This window comes from Giraffa tippelskirchi, chromosome 13 (genome assembly GCF_054371585.1).
Source record: "Giraffa tippelskirchi isolate mGirTip1 chromosome 13, T2T-mGirTip1v1.2.pri, whole genome shotgun sequence".
NCBI classification, from domain to species: Eukaryota; Metazoa; Chordata; class Mammalia; order Artiodactyla; family Giraffidae; genus Giraffa; species Giraffa tippelskirchi.
Window position 1 is genome coordinate 6,285,707 of NC_137287.1, and position 15,326 is coordinate 6,301,032.

At 60.8% G+C, this 15,326-nt stretch overlaps 1 protein-coding gene across 43 annotated transcripts; it reads right to left on the reverse strand.

Moving 5' to 3' along the window:
• Positions 1-35: 35 nt before the first annotated feature.
• On the reverse strand, positions 36-15,014 carry GIGYF1 (GRB10 interacting GYF protein 1). 43 transcript variants are annotated; one of them, XM_081556152.1, is made up of 30 exons: positions 14,882-15,014; positions 11,479-11,611; positions 10,345-10,589; positions 10,231-10,259; positions 9,093-9,245; positions 8,952-9,012; positions 8,728-8,838; positions 8,504-8,633; positions 8,330-8,425; positions 8,080-8,191; positions 7,879-7,987; positions 7,541-7,581; positions 7,137-7,307; positions 6,757-7,010; positions 6,518-6,626; positions 5,938-6,075; positions 5,628-5,725; positions 5,221-5,392; positions 4,951-5,117; positions 4,733-4,833; positions 4,531-4,647; positions 4,287-4,387; positions 4,075-4,157; positions 3,847-3,993; positions 3,545-3,772; positions 3,143-3,324; positions 2,905-3,065; positions 2,655-2,818; positions 2,440-2,569; positions 36-2,350 (listed from the first exon to the last, which is right to left on the reverse strand). In XM_081556152.1, exons 7-30 carry the CDS (start codon positions 8,760-8,762, stop codon positions 2,298-2,300), a joined length of 3,099 nt encoding a protein of 1,032 aa, XP_081412278.1. In that variant the 5' UTR covers positions 8,763-8,838; positions 8,952-9,012; positions 9,093-9,245; positions 10,231-10,259; positions 10,345-10,589; positions 11,479-11,611; positions 14,882-15,014; the 3' UTR covers positions 36-2,297. The 43 variants fall into 43 exon arrangements, 42 of the variants coding, with proteins under 42 accessions (XP_081412278.1, XP_081412265.1, XP_081412271.1 ...); XM_081556139.1 differs by having other exon boundaries at positions 3,143-3,327; XM_081556145.1 differs by having other exon boundaries at positions 4,531-4,650.
• Between the last annotated feature and the right edge of the window lie 312 nt (positions 15,015-15,326).

Consider the following 15,326-nt stretch of genomic DNA (forward strand, 5'->3'; position numbering starts at 1 on the left):
CCCCTTCCCCGAAGAAAAAAACTCAGAGGCAGACCGGGAGAACACACACCAAGTTTTATTGGGAGGAAGTATTTACAGAGGCAGGTAGAAGAGAAGGGGTCACATGGGGTGGGGGAGATTGTGGGTACAAGGCAGACGATGGGATACAGAATGACCCCTGCACCCACCCCAACCCCAGGAAGGGCGGGAGAGCAGCTGGGGCCCAGGAAGACGGGCTCGGGAAGGACAGCAAGGGGCTGAGTCCCTGGGCTGGGGGGCTCAGGGGCTTGTAAACATTGACCACTCTCAGAAGGGGATGGGGGTGGGAGAGGGCTCCCCCTACACTTCCTCACAGGGTTAAGGCCTCTCCAGGCTCAAGGGCCCCCTAAATTCAAAGTCTCTTTAGCTGAGGGGGGAGGGGAAGGAAGAGACAGGGAAGAGTGTCACCCCCCCTCCCCCTGCATTGGCTGCGGCAGGGGCGGGGGCAGTTACATTCAGTCACGACAGTACTCCCCCCACACCTCTAATGCCGCCAAACACTGGCTTGAGGAAAGGGGGAGCTGGGGGGCCAGCAGCAGCAAGACGTTTCCCCCTGGCCCATCACCCCCTTATTGCTTTAGAGAGAATACAATATTGTCTTTTCACGGACGCTAACACTGTTGAAACCAGGGAGAAGCAGGTGGAGGGGGCCCCTCCACCCCCGAGGCCAGCTTTATCCCCCAACACTGACCCAGTTGCCACTTTGGTGCAAAAAAAAAAAAAGGAAAAAAAGGTCGTCTCTCTGGGGATAGATGGGGAAAAAAATGGGGGCCACTCCCCATTTCCCCAGGGCAGGAAGGATAAATACATTCATGGAGGGGAGGCAGTGGCAGAATCTTGCCCTAATACTGCGCTCTGAGCAATGAGGTCCATGGGAGAAGTTAGATGAGAAACTCAAAAGATACAACAAACTTAAAAAAAGAAAACCCACAAATGGAGACAAACCTAGGTAGGTGATCAGGAATAAGAAGGTGAATGGTGAAGGGCAACCTACCCCGACCCAGGAGAGACAGACACTCCCATTCTTGACACCCCACCCCACCCAACATTTAAAAACATCAGGGGAGCAGGGAGGGGAGAGGCCACTGGCTCCTCTCCCATTTGGTCTACAGAGGGGTCAGGGCGGAGCTGGGTAGTCTACATCCCACACAGGCGGCTGCAGGCGGGGGCTCCCTCCTAACAGCCCTGCGCTGCAGCAAGACCCCAGCGGCCCACTCCTGTGGCCTCCTTGGCCCCTCCTCTGCCCCCTTCACAGGAGAAACAACAGTCAGTTAAGTGGTGCCTCTCTCTCCAGCTCCTGGAGGAACTGCTCTGCCCCAGCCTTGCTCAGGGTTGAGGCTGGGGGCGAAGCAGGGGCTCGTGGCCCAGAGAATACATTCATGTGGCAAGGCAGGGAGCTGGGCCTTTCAGCTTCACACTCAGGCCGGCCCCCCGAATGGCAGCGGCGGGGGAAGCCCCTCACCAGGGCCAGAGTGGAAGTTCTGCCGGCCTGACGACAGCCAGATGAGGTTGGCACCGTAGGCCCTCTCCCATTCACTCCGTCAGCCAGCGCAGGATGGTCGCCTGGGGCGCTGAGGCGGCCTCGCGCATTTGTGCAACTTTCCCCGAAGCAGCAAAGCCAAGGGGCTACTCTGGCCAGGCCCCCCGGCCCCAGACACCTCTGACACAGTCACAGCACAAGGGGGCCGTTCACAGCGGGTCCGGCCGGCGGGGCTGAGGGGGCCTCGCTGTGCAAACTGCTGGCGCCCCAGCTTCCAGTTACCCCAGTGGCCCACCTTGTGGGGCGGGGAGGGTAAGTGCAGCCTCGGGGGCCAGGCAGGACAGGTCCGTGGGGCCCATGTCCCCACTGCCCCAAATAACAGTGTGTTTTTACTTTCAGTCTCCTAACCATTTTTTTTTGTTTTTCTTTTTTTAAAAAAAAAAAAACCCAAAAAACAAAGACCTCTGTGGATCTTCCATTATCACTCCCACTATCCGACAGAGGGAAAGGGAGTGCTTAGAGTCTACTTTTTAACCTTTTTCTTTTTGTCTCTCCTATGTTTCCTTCAATGTCATTTAAAATTAAAACCAAAAAAACAAAAAACCCTTCCCCCCAATCTGTAAAGTGCCTCGTGGTGGGTGAGTTAAGGTGCATCGTGTGGTTTGTAACAAGTGCTGGGGACCCTGCCCCTGCTTCCTCCTACGCTCCCCATGGGGAGCCTGCAGGCTGGGGACCCAGGGGTCCAAGCCGCTGCTGCCGCCCCTGGCCTACAGCCCAGGGCGCTGGTGGGACGGGCTGGTCAGTAGTCATCCACGCTCTCGATCTCACCAGAAGGTCCGTGCAGGGAGTATCCTGAAGCCAGGGGAAGCTGGGTTTGAGCTCGCCCACCCAGGCTCCTGCCCATCGCTGAGGAAGGAGCCGCCTCCCCGCTCCACACTCACCCAAGATGCTGGGGTCCGAGTGCAGCATCAGCGCCCGCCTCTTGGCCTTGCTGCCCTCCCCGGGGCCGAGCTTGGTGCTATGGTTGGTCTGAAAGGCTGTCTGCAGGGAGCCACTGCTCAGCCAAGCCTCCTGCAAAGCAACAGAGAGGAAAGAGAGGGGTCAGGGGACTCTGGGCGCCCTCACCCCCTCCAGCCAGGGCTCTGTGAAACCTCACCTGCTGCTGCTGCCGCTGCTGGCTGGCCTTCTGCTTGGCCCTCCGCTCCAGGAATTGTTTGGCAAATTCTTTGGCTTCCAGCGTGTCCCCCAGGCAGGAACGGATATAGTCGTGGACGTCATAGGGGGATTCCACCTCCTTGAGGATCGCTACAGCCATGGGCACTGCGGGGCAGGATGGGGGTCAGGACCCACGGGATGGCGTCTGGAACCCCTGGCCCGGCCTCCTGGGATAGGTATGCCGCCTGTACCGTCCAGGCTGCCCGTGGTGCTCAGCGTGTGCAGCATCTGCTCACACCACTGGGTGAAGCCATCCTGGGGCCGGGGGATGCCCTGCAGCAGCTTCAGCAGCTTCTCTTCCTCCTCCGTCTTTTTGCGCACAGGCCGACCAGACAGGTGGCTGTATGAGTCACTGTGCGGGACGGTGTGAGTCAAGAGGTGTCCCCTCAGGAGGCCCGCTGCCTAGCCCCCCAGCGGCCGGGCACCCACCTGAGAGAGGGGCTGCTGCGGCTGTTCTTCAGGCCCAGGCTCCGGGCCAGGCTCCCGCTGCTCTTGAGGGTGTCTTCCCAGAGTCCCAGGCCGCTGCTGCCCCCACTCTTGTCGGGCCCGCCCCACAGCGGCCCGGCCTCAGATACCCACTGGTTCAGGGGGGCGGCACCAAGGCCCCCGAGCTGCTGCAGATGGAAGGAATCAAGGGTGACCCACACAGGAGGGCACATGCTCAGGGGTGCTGAGCGGGGAAGCGTGTTCAGGTGGCAAAGGCAGGGTGAGATGAGGGCCTCACAGCAAAGCACGCCTCCAGAGTCCGACAGGGACCAGCACCTCCCCCGCCCCCCCCCCGCCCCGGGTCACCCCGGGAGCTGACAAGAAGGTGCCCGCCAGCCTGCTCACCACGCGGTGGTTGGGGGCCTGGGCCCGCGATGGCTCCCGAGGCGGGGGCTGCTTATGCAGGTGTCGCTCACCCTCCAGCTGCAGCTCCAGCAGCGTCTTCATGGACAGGCCCTGCTTGGCCAGGCCGGCCCACAGTGGGGGCGGGGAACTGGGCGCAGGAGGCACAGGGACAGCAGCCACCGCCTGCTGCTGCTGCAGCAGCTTCAGCAGCAGCTCCTGCTGCCGCACCTGGAGGGAGAAGCCGCTGAGAGGGGTACCACCCTCCAACCCTCCCCCTGAGCACTCAGCGGGCCGGGCCCCACCTGCTTGCGCCGGAACAGCTCCTCTTCCTCCTGCCGCCGCTTCTGCTCCTCCTGCTGCTGCTGCTGCTGGCGGCGCTTCTCCTCCCGGCGCTTGCGCTCCTCCTCCTCCCGCTTCGCCCTGAGCTCCACTTCTCTGCGCTCCTGGAACTGGCGGGTCGGGATAAGACGCCAGGCCGTCCCAGCCTGGCCCCTGACACCCAAGGACCCCGGCCCCAGGGGTCCACTCACTTTGTGTTGCAGCTGGAGTTGTTCTAGAATTGGACCCTGAGTCGAAGAGTTAATTGGTATGTCCCAAAGACTGGCCTCACCGCCTGTGGGGGCAAAGGCAGCTGCAGAGGGGAGCTCCGGCCCCCGGCCCTCCACCCACCGGGGGCCATCAGGGGTGGAGAGGGGACTCCCAGACCTGGGACAGGCCAGGCGGGCAACCGCGGGCCACACACCTGACTGTGGTGAGGCTGAGGTATGTATGTCCCAGAGGGGACCCGAATCTGGCACCGACAAGGACCGGTTCATCGTCGGGAGCAAGTTCTGGTCCCCACCCCTGAGGAGAAAGCACTGAAGCTCAGTGCCCTGAAGCCTCTCCCGTCTGCCCCTCTCCGCCATACCACCCGAGGGCCGTCACGTACAGACACGCCACACACGCTCGGCCACGGGCACACAGAGTGAGGACGGCAGCCCACACACCTGGGGGGTTTGAGAGCTTGGAGCTGCTGCAGGAACGCAGTGAGCTGCTGCTGCTGTGGCGGCGGCAGGTCTCCCAGAGCTGCCTTTTCCCGGAGCACGCACTGCGGGAGCTGGCGGCTGCTGAGGAGCGCGCAAGTGTGAGGCGGGCCGGCCACGCGTTAGCGTGGGCCCTCCTGACCAGCCCTGCTAGGCCCCCCCATACCTGCCAACCAGCTGAAGAAACTGCTGCTGCTGCAGCTGCTGGTACAAGGCGGCGGCTGCCAGCTCCTGCTGCTTCTTTAGCCGCTCCTGGTCCATGTTCCCCTGAGTGAGGCCACAGCGTTCCCGTGGCTTTGCCCCTGTCTGGCTCTGCACCCACGGCTGCCCTCCGCCGGGCTCCTCCCTCCTGTCCCTGTTCCGCGCAAAAGGGGGGACACTCACCAGCAGTGGGGGAGGTGAGGGCCCGGGGGCGAAGGGTACACGACCCCACATCTTGATCACCTCACCCAGCGGCTGGAAGCCCTCATCACAGCCCCGCTTCACCAGCAGGGCCATGGAGAAGTAGCCTGCCTGGAACCACTCCGCCATCTCCTGGGTTGTGAAGGGGCCTGGGCCAAGGGAAGGGTGGCCGCGGTCAGAGGTGCACCAGAGAAGCCCTCAACGAGGATGGTGCTGTCCCCGAGCTCCACCCGCACCCCCTACCCTGCGCACCTTGGATCTCCCCCTGCGGGTCCTTGTAGAACCACTTCCGGGCCGCACCATGGCTGAGGGGGAGGGCAGTGGCGGCTGCAGAGTGGCGCAGGCCCTGGGCCTGCATGGCGGCCGTGAACTGCTCCTCCTCCAGGGAGCTGTCCTGCAGGGAGGCCACGAGCTTCTCCGCCTCCTGGGAGCCCAGGGAAAGAGGGAAGGCTCAACTGGCCACTTCCATCAACACAGAGGGGGCTGGGGCTGGGGCTGGGGCTGAGGGGGTGGGGTCAGGAGATCAGGTCCGAACATGGCGGGAAAGATGGGGAGAAGGTGGGAACCTGATCGAGGACAGGCAGAACCAAGGCTCTCTGTCCCCTGCAGGGGAGGGTTCCCAGAGCCTTCTCAGCCCGCTCCCAACCCCCGCCCCACACCTGCTGCAGGTGCTTCAAGCCTTCATCATCTTCCAGATCTGGTGGGCCGGGGGGTGAGCCCGCCCCAGGACTCAGCTGCATTCCCCTCATGTCATCTCCTAGAGGCAAAGAAGGGAAGGTGGGACAGGGCAGTCAGAGAAGGGGGCAAGACAGTGACCATCCACTACCCTTACTCCAGGAAGGTGGGTGCTAACCCTGCTCCCCCCACCTCCCGACCAACTCCCCTGCAGCCTCCTTCCCACAGGGATGGGGAGCCCTTTCCCCACAAGCTCCAGGCTCCAGGGAGAGGGTGGTTCTGCCCTTGGGCTACCTTCCGCTGCAGGCAGGTCTTTCTCCACCGGGTCATCGCCTTCCCCATTAGCTCCCCAGAGTGGGCCCAAGGTGGGCAGTGGGGACGGGGAGCTGGACTTCTCCTCCTGAGGAGGCAGTGGGGTCAGTTCCTTCCCACCTGAAAACCAAGGGTAATTACCAGAACTCAAAACCAAGCCAGAAGGCCTGAAAAGTGATTAAGCACAGATTGTATTATTGCAGCCAGAAGAGCCTCTGGGTATTGAGTCCACCCACGCAACTCCGGCCAACACGACTAAGGTTTGGTGAATTGACACCACAAAGCCTACTCTGCACACTTCCCTTTCTGCTCCTACAGCAACGGCCGCGCATCCGCATCACCGTCCAGGGCTGCAGACACATTACCACTGATTTAACACCGTGTTCGACAGATTCCCCGAGGGATTTTCAAACGTCATTTTAATTCTGCTTTGATTTTCATCTGACACGTGGCCTTTTGGACAGAGGCCTGCTGTTTCCAGGCTCCTCCACACGCCCCGTCCACACCAGCCTTTCTCCGCAGACCCAGCTCGAGACCACAGGCGTCCACCCCACAGGCTTACCCGCCTCGGGCCCCTCCTCATCCAGCCCTTCGGAAGGTTCTTCCTCCTCTTCCTCCAGGCCCTGGAAGTCGAGCTCCTGCTCCTCAGGAATGGGCTCCTTGGGGCCCTTCTGCACGAGTGAGGAATACAACAGGGAGGTAAGTGGCAGAGGATAAGAGTGCCATGAAAGGACCCCGCTTGGGGCAGGCAGGTGCCCACCAACCTCTAACAAAATCTCCCCCTCGCGTCCTTGCAGATACCTTGAGAGGCAAGAAGGCCCCGGAGGCATCGAAGGTGCCCATTTCTTCGTCCTCATCGTCCAGGCACCACTCCGGGAGCCCATCCTTGTCGTCATCGAAGCCGTCGGGCCCTCGGCACCTCCGGAGGTGAGAGCTGCCCCCCCCACCTCGCCCCTCCTCTTCACCACACCCTCCTCGATCCCCTCGCAAATCAAATTCAAACTTGCGACGCCGGTCCCCATGTTCCCGCCAGCCAGCAGAGCGGGGGCCGCCATCTGGGCAGGAAAAGTTGGGGAAGAAGAGTCGGTACCCAGTCAAGCCAGAGTCTCCACTCTTGCTGCCCACTAGGACCCCTTCGCCCCCTCCCCTGCCCCCACAGTGCCCACTTGACCCCATCTCACCAGGGCTGGCGGAGCGCCAGCGGTCACCATCTCGCCGGGGTCCTGCCCCAAGTCTCCAGCTGCCTTCCTCTTCTTCTTCTTGCTCCTCTCGGAGAGAACGCCAGTTTTCGCTATCTGAGCGGGCGTGCTCCTTCCTTGGGCCAGCCCCTCCCTCATCAAACCCGGAGCGTGCTTGGGGGCAGGGCAGGAGGGGAAGACACAGTCAGCGACCGAAGCCACAGTCCCTGTAAGACTCTTATCAGACACCCTGCGGGGAAAGAAGAGCCCAGCTTTGGGCCCTCCTGCCCCCACCACCTCCCCCAGGAAATAGCCCCCAACCCGGGTCAGCCATTTCAGCCCCCCCGCCCCCCGCCCCCTCTCAATAACCTACAAGGCCTGGCCACCACCCTTGACCCTCTCCATACCTCCATCCCTCCTGGCCGACTTCTCAAACCGCCTCTCGCCTCTGTGGGAGGGAAAGGTGTGGGTCAGAGGACCGTTCCCTCCCTACCTGCAGGATCTCAACTCACCTTGTCCATTCTGCCCTGAGAGAAGCGGGGGGTGGGAGGGGGACGGGGCTTGGAAGGAAGCCCAAGGGCAAGCCCAGAGACTCAGAAGGACAGGGCAGGGCCACAGGGGTCAGAGGGCATGGACAGAGCTCTCTGACCAGGGCTAATCTGGTAGGTCTCCCGGTGTCCTCTGATGACAAAGACCCAAGCCTCCCTCCACAGGGCCCTCTCTGCCACCCTGTCCCAGCCTGCACCTGTCATCCCAACTCTGGCTACGCTGGATCTCCCGGGGGTTTCGGCCAAAGGCCCCATCACCTTCTTCAATGCTTCTTTGGTAAAAGCAACTATCACCGCGGCCGCGGCCTGGAGGAGTGAGGGGCACGTGGGAAACCTGCCAGATCACCTCCCCAAGTCCTCAAGACCGCCCGCCCGGAGCACGCCATCACCCCCTCTACCTCGGCTCCGTGTGCTGCCCCTGCCACGGGAGGCGCCACCTAGGGGGGGCCCAGCCCCTTTCCCCATCAGCCTCAGCACAGCCACGCTGTTCACTGACAGGGAGAAGTTTCTCTGAGGAGGAAGCCAGGGGTGGGAGTGAGGACCCAGGCACCCGAGCACCGTCCCATCCAGAACCACCCAGCCTCCACCCCCACCTCCCCAACCCCAGCCCCGCCGCCCCCACCGGCAGCTGCTTGGGCCAGGCCCCACCTGCTCCTCCTCAGTCAGCGGCTCCAGCGCCAGGGGCTGCAGCGGCTCCTCCTGCAGCAAGGCAGCAAACTCCTTGTCCTGCAGCTCATCGGGGACCTGTGGATCGGGCAGGAGGTTCACGTGCTCCTGGGCCCTCTCCACCAGCCGGGGCCCCTCACCCCCACCCGCGCCTACCTTGCTCTCCTTGACATAGAGGGCCAGCATCTCCTCACGCCCATAGCGATAGTCGGCCAGCTTGTACTTGGGCATGGCGGGGGACGGGGGTGGGGAGGCCACGCTGCCACCACTGGAAAGAGCCCTCAGCCTGGAGGAGGGACACGCAAAGGGGAGAGACGGGAATCTGGGCAGCCCTGTTCTTCCCAGGCTTTTCCATGCCCCCCTAAGCACACCTGACTCACCACTCAGGCCCAAAGTTGAGGGTCTCTGCTGCCATTGTGGAGCTGGGCGTGTCCCAGAGGTTGGCGGGGAGGAGCAGGGGAGAGGGTACCTGGCGTTCACTCTCCAAACACCTGTGGAGGCGCGGGGGATGCTAGGTGTTGGGGATGGCACACCCAGAGCCCGAGAGGGTGAGCACTAGGCTGCCACCTAGATGGACACAGTAACGGGCTCACTAAGGACTCACCTAAGCCAGCCACGTGCCACTCACACCATGAGTTACCCAAAGAGTCACGCTGGGGGAAGGCCTGGGGGAGGGGAGGAGACAGGCAGCTAGAGCCCGTGCCAGCGTCCACAGGAGGATGCCCTCCCTCTAGCCCAGACTCACCTGGCAGCCTTGCCTGGGGAAGCGGGTAGGGCAGGGGCCCGGGCCCTCTCCAGGCAAGAGCCTGTGCTGGAGTGAACCAGGATCCCCGGGCAACCAGATGTTGCTCTGAGCAGAGCAGTGCCTAGGGAGGGACCTTCACATCTGGGAAAGATCCTTAATGAGGAGCAAAAAGAAGAAAGTGTGTTAAATGAATGGTCAGACAGACCTCCCTGCCTCCAGCCCTCCTCTGTCTCACATAATAGGAAGGCCCACAGATGCCTAGAAGCTGCTGGTTAGGGAGCAGAGGGGACCACAGCCCTGGCTCTTCCTCATCTCTGCCCTCTGCTCAGCAGGCTTCCCAGATAGTGAGTTGACTCAGCAGAGCCTGACGGAGGAGCTGGAGGTGTGGCAGAGAACGCCAAGGGCCGCAGCATTCAGTAACGGGGGGCTGGGGTACACGTGATGTTCGTATCAGCTGCTCAGTCGTGTCCGACTCTCTGTGACCCCATGGACTGTAGACCACCAGGCTCCTCTGTCCATGGGATTCTGTCCGGAATTCCAGGCAAGAATACCAGAATGGGTTGCCATTCCCTTCTCCAGGGGATCTCCCTGACCTAGGGATACAAACCAGGTCTCCTGCATTGCAGGTGGCCTTTTTTTTTTAACCATCTGAGCCACCAGGGAAGCTCACACATGATGTTTAGGACAAATATAAAACACACAAAACAGCAAAAAACCCACTGGAATCACAAATGTTCTAGAGAGAGAAAAGGCTGGTTAAGAGAATTAGAAATTTATCTGGAGGTTACTTCCCTGGTGGTCCAGGGGCTAAGACAAACTGCACTCCCAATGCAAGGGGCCAGGGGTTCGATCCCTGGTCAGGGAACTAGATCCCACATGCTACCACTAAGACCTGGTGCAGCCAAATAAATAAATAAATAGATATTTTTTTTAAAAAAAGAAATTTATGTGGGAGCAAAATTACCTCTCCCCTGAAAAGACTCAGGTCTGGGTGCTTGGCAGCTAGAATCCTGAGACTCAGTTGGGGGAGAGACCTGGGACAAGGGGAACAGGGGGGCCATTCCCGAGCCAGAGGTAGGGGGGCACAACCAAGGCTGCAGGCAGGCAAGTCTGGTCAGCACGCCCAGGACTCACTCACCAAACACGATCAACACCGAGGTCCTTTCCCTGGGATCAGAAAGAGCCTGATCATAAGTACAAAGAGCCAAGAAGGGAACGGTGTTACTGTAAGCTAGGAAGAAGGTTCCCTCACCATAAAGCAGAAATAAGGTCAGAGACACTGGGGCTGACAGAAGCGTGGGGGCGGCAGCAGTGGCCTGTCCTTCTAAGGAACAGCAGAAGAGGCTGTCAGGAGGTGGCTCATCCCTGGTGGTTCCAAGCACAGGGCAGGCAGGCAGGGTCTCAGGGAGCTGTGTGCAAGGGCCTCCCTCACTGGTTGGGGCAGGGGCTGGACCAGAGCGCCTCCACAGTTCCCATCAACTCCAAGACTCCGCCGCTCTGGGAAGGAAGGGGGAAGAAGGGTTTCCACCAGAGGGGCCGTGGGAAGCGGCTCTCGACCACAGCTGCAGGCCAGAAGACGAAGCAAAGTCCACCCCAGACACAGGACCCACCCCAGAACCCCAGCAGCCTAGGCTGAGATGCAGCGCAGGACACCCCCAGAGCAGGGCTGACCTCCCCTGCCCTGGGCACCTCCTCTGCATCAGCCTCAGCTGGCCCTTTCCGGAGATGGAGCACGCCCCGGCGAACACGGCCGTCAGAAGACAAGCCTGTTGAAAAGTTCTTCCCGTCACTCAATTTGACTCAGCCTCCCAGAACAGTGGAGGCCGGTAAGTCTGTGGATGCTACAAGCCTTACAGAATTCACCCAATGGATGAATCTTGAAAACATTAGCTAAGTAAAACATGCCAGTCACAAATGAACAAATACTGGATGATTCCTCTCACCTGCGATGCCGAGGTGAGTCAAATTCAGAGGGACAGAGAAGAACAGTGGTGCCAGGGCTGGGAGACAAGGAGTGGGAGTTGTTTTTTAGTGGGGACAGTTTCAGCTGAAATGGGGCAGAGGAAAAAGTTCCAGGGATGAGGTGGATGGCTGCACAACAACATAAATGTATTTAATGCTGCAGAATTGTATCCTTAAAAATGGCTAAAAGGGCGTATGTTACATCTGACCACCATTTAAAAAAGGTTTAGGAGAAAAAGAAGACATTTGGGGATAGCTCTCCCATACCTAAGTCTTCTCCACTCCAAGAAAAACACCCCACTTTCTAACACTCAGGAGAGGCTGTTCTGAGCCTCTTCCAGGCCACCCCAGAAGAGCCCCATCTCCCAGACGGACAGGCCGAAGAGCCCGCGGTGGGGCGGGGGACAGAAAGAGGACGACTCACCCTCCCACCCGTCCGGGGAGTGGCGAAGGCGGCTGACCGCCAGGTGCTGAGCTCTTCCGGCCGTCACCTTTCTGTCGTGGCTGTAAGCAGCGAACTGAAGAAAAGGCTGGCTCCAGGCTGAGAAGCAGGGAGACTGCAGAGGTGAGAGAGAGGCAGTCAGGCACGAGGAAGCAGAGGAGCGGCGGGGGAGAAAAGTCGAAGGTCTGGGCGGGCCCAGCCAGGGGAGGCCTGGGTCTTGGGAGCCGGTGGCTACCTGGCCCCTCTTCTGACTGCGAGCAGCACACAAGCGCCCTGTGGTTTCTAGGGCCAAACAGGCGTGCACCTTTTCCACCGCTTCTCAACTGGGGGCAACGCTGCTCCCCAGGGCACATCTTGGGGGACATTTCTGGTAGGCGTGACTGGTAGCATCTCAAGAGCAGAGGTCAGCGACACTACTAAACATCCTACGATGCACAGGACTCCCCCCATGATAAGGAATCATCAGGACCCAGATTATCAATACCCAGGGCCTTCCCTGGTGGCTCAGACAGTAAAGAATCTGCCTGCAATGCAGGAGACCCAGGTTCGATCCTTGGGCCAGGAAGATCCCCTGGAGAAAGGAATGATGACCCACTCCAGTATTCTTGCCTGGAGAATCCCACGGAGAGAGGAGCCTGGCGGGCTACAGTCCATGGGTTCGCAGAGAATCAGACACGACTGAGCGACACACACACACAGATTAACAATAGTGGTCGAGTTAAGAAACCCTTCTGTACACCTCGGGCAGAGGATAACCACACCCACTGTCTGCTGAGGGTGAAGAATGGAAGACAAGGAAACCAAATTTACTCCAGTTCATTCCCCTCTCTGAAGAGCAAGGGAATCATCCCCTAATTACACTGTCCCATGACAGAAATCTGAAATCCCGCCAGGAGGGAAATCCTCCAGAAAAGAACAGATTAAACAAAATTGGCCTAAGTCTATCACGAACTTTCAAAGCCCAGCATTTGGATCCCTTTCCAGTGAAGGAAAGAGCAGGAGGCGGCAGGCAGGGGACTGGAGACAGCCTCCCTTCCTGGCTATCTGATCTAAGGGTGTCCTGTTTAGCCCCCACCTCTCCAGATCTGTGTGCCTCATCAATACACAACCCCCCCCACCCCTTCTCCTTCTCAAGCCTCACTATACCCTCCCTCCCTGGGGCATCTGAATTATTGCCATTAAAAGGCTGCCCCCTACCGGAGTCCAAGGGAGAGGACACTGATCCTGGTGTTCACAACAGGCTTGAGGAACAGGAGGGGAGCCTGTTCTCCCGCGTTCTGAAATCACAGGAGAAGGAAAAGATCCAGAGACTAGGCGGTCCCAGTACACACTAAGTTAAGAACATTATTTCCTCATTCCATCACCCCTAAAATTAGCCCCAATCCAGAGCAATGCGCCTTGGCACAGGAAGGCACCACCATTAACAGAAGTAGAATCCCAAATTCCCCAACATTTGAGCAAGCGCCCAGCCCCAAGCTTGTTGGAGGTGACTCCGCCCTTTCTCAGGGTGGAAAGAAAGATTCTCCACGCATGGTAGGAAGAGAACTCGGAGGCTTAAAAAGAGGTGCAAGCCTGTGTTCCTCCTGGCAGGTATGTTAACCCAGCTCTGCCCTCTGAGCCGTCAGGACAATGCCCTGAGGAGTCTAGTAGTTAACAGTTTTCAAAGCACTTTCAGACTTTACCTCATTTGATCCCTTCTGCCCACTTGCTGAGGCTTGGGCTCCAGCCAGCGAAAACAAGGAAGGGAGGCTGCAGCTGCCCTGACAGGAGACCCCGATCCTCTGACACCCTGCCCGAGCCTGGAGAAGGGGCACACACTCGGCGGGAACCACCCCAAACTCACAAGCATACTTTGTGAGTTTTAAACCATTTTTCTCACTAGCATTTAAAAAATCCTTCCCAGAGCCACCTCTTCTCACCTCCTCTGCTCGAAAGTGGGGCTTTTTTTTTTTCCTATCCCAAACTCCAATCACAGATGTAGAAACCAGCACAAACTGGGGTCCTTTAATCCATCAAACCACACACAATACTGACGCATCCACTGGCTGAGAAACCCAGGCCAGGAGTCAAAGAGCAGAAGTCACTTCTGTGAGTGTCACCAGCATATGGGACCCTCTAGGTCCCCGGTCCCTGCCATGGCAGCAACACAAAGCCCAGGTCTATTTCAACCCTGCCCGACGACACACTGGACCCGCCATCTAGGGACTAAGACTGAGGCTGGCGTAAGGGTGGGTGGCCTGGGACAGCACAGAAAACGGTACAGATGAAGGACCAGCGAGCAAACTCCCACACCGTGAGAAGCTAAGGGGACCAGCCTGTTAGTACCCAAGGTGTTTCAGGCGCAAAGCCAGGAGGCGGGGGCTAAACAGCAACCCAGTGTCAGCTCCCAGGGGCAGCAGAGAGACTGTGAAGGATGATCATTGGAAAAGCAGAGAAGCAAGAGGGGAGTAAGACTGGGGTGAATGGAGGAAAAAGCTGCGCTAACCATTACTGGCTGAGCATCTATCTCCCCGGGCCAGGCCCAGCCCTATCATGAATCAGACCTGGACTCTTACTGGGAATTCTCGTAGTGACTGCGTCCGACCTGCGAGATGAGGGTCTCTTTAAAGTTCACTTGAAAAAATAAAACAGTCCAAGTGTGAAGGGCCGTGACTGGGGAGCTGCTGCATCAGGAGAGATGGGCTGGGGGGCCCAGCCCGGCCACAGGACAGACTAAGGTGCTTCACTTGGCCGGGCAAGCGGGAGGAAGAAGACCCCAATGACCAAGCACTAATGTCGCTCGCTGAAATGTAGGCGCAGACCCAGTCGAGGTACTGTGGTTAAGAGAAGAGGCTTCCACGTTAGCCAAAGTCACAGACCGCTTGTACTTGAAGACCCGCCGGGCCCAGCTCATGCCGAGAAGAACCCGGAGGCACGTTGGGGGAAATCTCCGGGGAGCGCCGGGCATTAGGGTCCCAAGGCCCCGGGCGGAGAATGAAGGCAGAGGGAGGTGGGGGGGCCAGACCGGGGTTCCGAGGGGCCGGAGGGCGACCGTTAGGAGCGCGGGGGTGGGAAGGAGGCGGGCCGGCCCGGGAGGACGGCGTGCCCTTCAGGGAGGGGTGCCAGGTGCGGGGGCGCCGGCGGCTGCCCCATGGAGGGAGCCGGCCTCCCTCGGGGCGGCGCGGGGGCCCGGGCCGCGCGGCGGGGGAGGGACCGGCGGGGAGGCTCAGGAGGCGGGCGCACCGGACGGCGGGGGCGGCGGCCTCGGGAGGAGACGGGGGAGGGTCCGTGCCGGCGGCCCGCGCTCCGGCTCTCGCAGGCTCGGCGCGGCCGCCTCGGCGTCGGGGGCGGGCCTGGCGCAGGCCCGGCCGCGGGCTGGGGGGCCGCAGGGCCGCCGGGCGCTTACCGCGGCGGGCGGGTGGCGCGAGGCTCCGGTCCCGGGGCGTTGGCCACGCGCGGCGGGCCGGGGGGCGGCGGCGGCGGGGGTGGGGGCGCTGGCGCTCCCGCGGCGGCCGCTCCTCTCTGTTTGTGTTTGTAGCAAGATGGCTGCCCGCCTCGCACCACGTGACGCGGACGCGGGGCCGCCCCCGCCGCCGCCGCCGCCGCCGCCGCCGCCGCCGTCGCCGCCGCCGCCGCCGCCGCCACAGCCCCCCTCCGCGGCTCCGGCCCGCTCCGATCCGCACGGCCTGGCTCGCTCCCCGCCCGCCCGGCGGGCACGGCCCGGACGCCCGCCGCCCCCGGACCCCCCCCCCCACACACACCCCGGCACGTGACCCGGGAGCCCGGTTCCTCACGTGACCAGGCCTGCCGTGGGCTGGGGGTGAGGGGGGGTGAGGGTGTCCCGGGGGGTG